This window comes from Mastomys coucha, unplaced genomic scaffold (assembly GCF_008632895.1).
Source record: "Mastomys coucha isolate ucsf_1 unplaced genomic scaffold, UCSF_Mcou_1 pScaffold20, whole genome shotgun sequence".
NCBI classification, from domain to species: Eukaryota; Metazoa; Chordata; class Mammalia; order Rodentia; family Muridae; genus Mastomys; species Mastomys coucha.
Window position 1 is genome coordinate 115,478,119 of NW_022196903.1, and position 4,048 is coordinate 115,482,166.

The 4,048-nt window shown below is 39.1% G+C and overlaps 1 protein-coding gene across 1 annotated transcript in view; it reads left to right on the top strand.

Moving 5' to 3' along the window:
- Positions 1-4,048, top strand: part of LOC116099989 (murinoglobulin-1-like) — a 49,771-nt gene that overhangs the window by 9,023 nt on the left and 36,700 nt on the right. Inside the window, exon 5 of the mRNA XM_031384059.1 lies at positions 2,661-2,748. Within this exon, the coding sequence (XP_031239919.1) occupies positions 2,661-2,748 (88 nt within the window). The remainder of the gene's footprint in view (positions 1-2,660; positions 2,749-4,048) is intronic.

The window sequence follows — 4,048 nt, forward strand, 5'->3', positions numbered from 1 at the left end:
GGCTAAAGCAGCTACAAAACCGAGGAACATTCATAGCTGCAAAAACCATCATAAGTAGAGGACTTTTTTGTTTTTGTTTTGTTTTTTGGTGTTAGAAATTTTAATTACAAATAAAAAAATCCAGTGAATTTTGAAAAAAAAAGAAATGCTGTGTGTATTAAGATAGTCTATCTATAAAGTCATTCACCAATTGTCTCAGTGAACAATGGTTCTGCTTGGGGGATGACATTAGGTATGGGTAAGAATCTGGCTCATTGGCTGTGATAATTTGGAAAAGCATTCATCTCAGAGAAAGAGTAACTTGTAAAGTCCTCTTCTTCAAACTTGATACAAGAGCTACAAATGTCAAGTAAAGCATTCAGTCTCACTCTTTGTTGTTCTCTTTCCTACAAGCCACCTCCCAAGTTAATTGTCTATGTCTCCCTTGGGTATATAAGTACTTTTGAAATATATAAGCTGTTCTGAAAACCGTAGTATAGTGTAAAGACATGAAATAAACAATACTAATAGAGAGGCTGAGATAGGAGAAGCCTGATTTCAAAACTTTTATGTTGTACACAGCCAGACACTGTCACAAACAAACAAGCTGAAAGTGTATATAGATTGTACAATGTTGGACCTATTTCTCCAATTACCAAATTAGAGAGACCATTGGGTAACAATCAACAGTTTTCTAATTCCTCATGTTATTGGATTTCAAATGATTAGTATATGTTGGTAACATTAATTTTCATATTAATATATTGAGAAAAAGTAATTGTCACTTCTTGTTTTTGTTGTAAGAGGTGGAATTAGGTTTGTGTGGATTTGTTGAAAGATTACTTTCTTGCTTCTTCTAGGGTATAGTTTTGCTGTTCATGTTGATGTTTTCCATCTATTACCTTTTCTAGGGCTGGATTTGTGGAAAGATACTGTGTAAATTTTGTTTTGTCATGGAATATCTTGTTTTCTCCATCTATAGTAATTGAGAATTTTGCTGGATATAGTAGCCTGGGCTGGCTTTTGTGTTCTTGTAGGGTCTGTATAACATCTGCCCAGGATCTTCTAGCTTTCATAGTCTCTGGTGAGAAGTCTGCTGTAATTCTGATAGGCCTGCCTTTATATGTTATTTGCCTTTTTTCCCTTACTGCTTTTAAAATTCTTTCTTTGTTTAGTACATTTGGTGTTTTGATTATTATGTGACAGGGGGAATTTTTTTCTGGTCCAGTCTATTTGGAGTTCTGTAGGCTTCTTGTATGTTCATGGGCATCTCTTTCTTTAGTTTAGGGAGTTTTCTTCTATAATTTTGTTGAAGATATTTGCTGGCCCATTACATTGGGAATCTTCACTCTCCTCTATACCTATCATCCTTAGGTTTGGTCTTCTCAGTGCATCCTGGATTTCCTGGATGTTTGGGTTAGGAGCTTTTTGCTTTTTGCATTTTCTTTGACTGTTGTGTCAATGTTTTCTATGGTGTCTTCTGCCCCTGAGATTCTCTCTACTATCTCTTGTATTCTGTTGGTGATGTTTGCATCTATGACTCCTGATTTCTTTCCTACATTTTGTATGGCCAGGGTTGTCTCTCTTTCTGTTTTCTATATTGTTTCTATTTCCATTTTTAGATTCTGGATGGTTTTGCTCATTTCTTTCACCTGTTTGATTGTGTTTTCCTGTAGTTCTTTAAGGGATTTTTGTGTTTCCTCTTGAAGGGCTTCTAGCTGTTTACCTGTGTTCTTTTGTTTTTCTTTGAGGATGCTATTTATGTGTTTCTTAAAGTCCTGTATCATCACCATGAGAAGTGATTTTATATCTGAATCTTGTTTTTCCGGTGTAGTGGTGTGTCCAGGACTTGCTATGGTGGGAGAATTGGGTTCTGATGATGCCAAGTGACCTTGGTTTGTGTTGTTTACTTTCTTACACTTACCCCCAGCCATCTTTTTATCTCTAGTGCTACCTGCCCTTTCAAACCTGACTGAAGCCTGTTCTTCCTGTGATCCTGGTTGTGTCAGAACTCCTCAGAGTCAAGCTGTCTATGTGATCCTGTGATTCTGGGATCCTGTGATCCTGGGCTTATTAGATCACCTGGGAGTGGAGCTTTCTCTGTGTGTTGGGGGACTGGCTGTGGAGCTTGTGCCTAAGGTCTGCTCAGAACACCAACCCAGAGAGACCAGAAGGAACCTGAGTCACTGGGCTGGCAGAGTTCCTGTGTGCCTGGTCCCACTGGTCCCAGTTACTCCCAGTGTTGGGACAGATGTTGGTTCCTCCTCACCTCTGATCCTGGGTGTGTCAGAGCATCTGGGAGTGAAGCTTCCTCTGGGTGCTGTGGGACTGGAAGGGGAGCTTACACCCAAGGTCTGCTCTGGACACCAGCCCAGACAGACTGGAAAGAACCCGAGTCACTGTGCTAGTGGAGTTCTTGTGTACTTAATCTTTTTCAAAACCACAAAAGATATAAAAATCATGTTTTCCATAGGTCCTTAATAAGGTTAATTTTTTATTATTAATGAATTTATTTATTTATTTACATCACAAATTCTTAACATATACAGTTAGAAGTTGTCAGGAGGTAATAATAATGGGCCATGTTTGTTATCGTTATGAAACTACACAGAAAAAGTGAGAAGACAGTGGGTCTCTGCTTTAGAAAGACCCTTGGTCTCTGTAAATTTATCTTGTGACAGATATACCTATGGGAAACCGGTCCCGGGACATGTGAAGATAAGCATATGCCATGAGACTGGGACTGGATGCAAAGAAGTCAAATCACAGGTGAGTGAATCTCTTCAAAGGCCTGTTTTAAATATCCAACTTTTACTAACAGAAAAGCAGACAACAAAGAAAAGAGGAAACACAAACCCAGACATTTAACATGTTTATTCTGGGACCTTGGGCTGTAGCACAGGGATGGAACACTAGACAGGCATGTGTGCAATCCCCAGGAGCCACTCACTGACAAAAGTCATAATCCTGAGATCCACTATTATTAAAGGGATATTTCAACAACTTTACTTGGCCACAAAATGTATTTTGAGTATATATTCATTGTATGAAATAGTAGATTTATGACATTTCCACATATCCCCCTGTCCCATGGCCACCTCTGATCTCTTAGGACCTCCCTCTAATGTGTTTTTCTCCTCTTCGTATGTAACCTTCACTATTTTTGTACTTTATAAACTATCATTAGAAAGTGTATTTCAATTAGCACGTATAAAATGCAAGTAAGTTGCTCAAAACAATTGGCTTCTTTACGATGTATTCATTCACGTGCATCATGTACTTGATTACCTTCTTCATTACCTACGCCATTCTCTTCATCATGCCTCACACCAGGCCATTCCTCTTCCCAAATGGAACAACTTCTGTTGTGGTCTTCTGGTTCTGTTTTGTTTTACCTCCCATATGACAGAAAGCATGCACTGTTGTGTGTCAGAGTCTAGTTTATTTTGTAAAAATGATCATCTTCACACCATAAAATTCTCCTATTTGGTTTTGATTATCAGTTTATCAGCTCATAGACTCACTTGTCTGTGACTCACATAAATGAAAAGTCATGCATGGGAACACATTTTGGTATGCGTATATAAATTCATTTTGTAGATTCCTGACAGCTGATCATAGGGTATCTTGACCTTTCATTTCTGAGGAGCTTCTATACTGACATGGGTAGTGCTGTACTAGGTTGTAGCCCCACCCACAAATTATGAGATGTATAGGACCTGGGGCTCTTGTGCTCACAGATAATCATTAGGGAAAACAGGAATGTTAGATACACAAGCTTGTCTCCTTACCAGAGGAGACAAGGCCATACCTGAATCTATTCCAGACTCTTCCTTTCTAGACTTTTATCTTAAGCAGTTTCCAGGCCAATAAAATCCAACATTATGGGAGATGTCACTTGTACTTTACAGCAGCCTGCATGACCCCTATGTTATCTGTAGGGCCAGGCAACTCCTGATGCCCACAGACTTCTTCTCCTTCTTCTCCTTCTCTGTCTCCATCTCTTTCTACTTCTCCTCCTTCTCCTTCTCCTTCTCCTACTCCTGCTCCTTCTTCTCCTTCTCCTCCT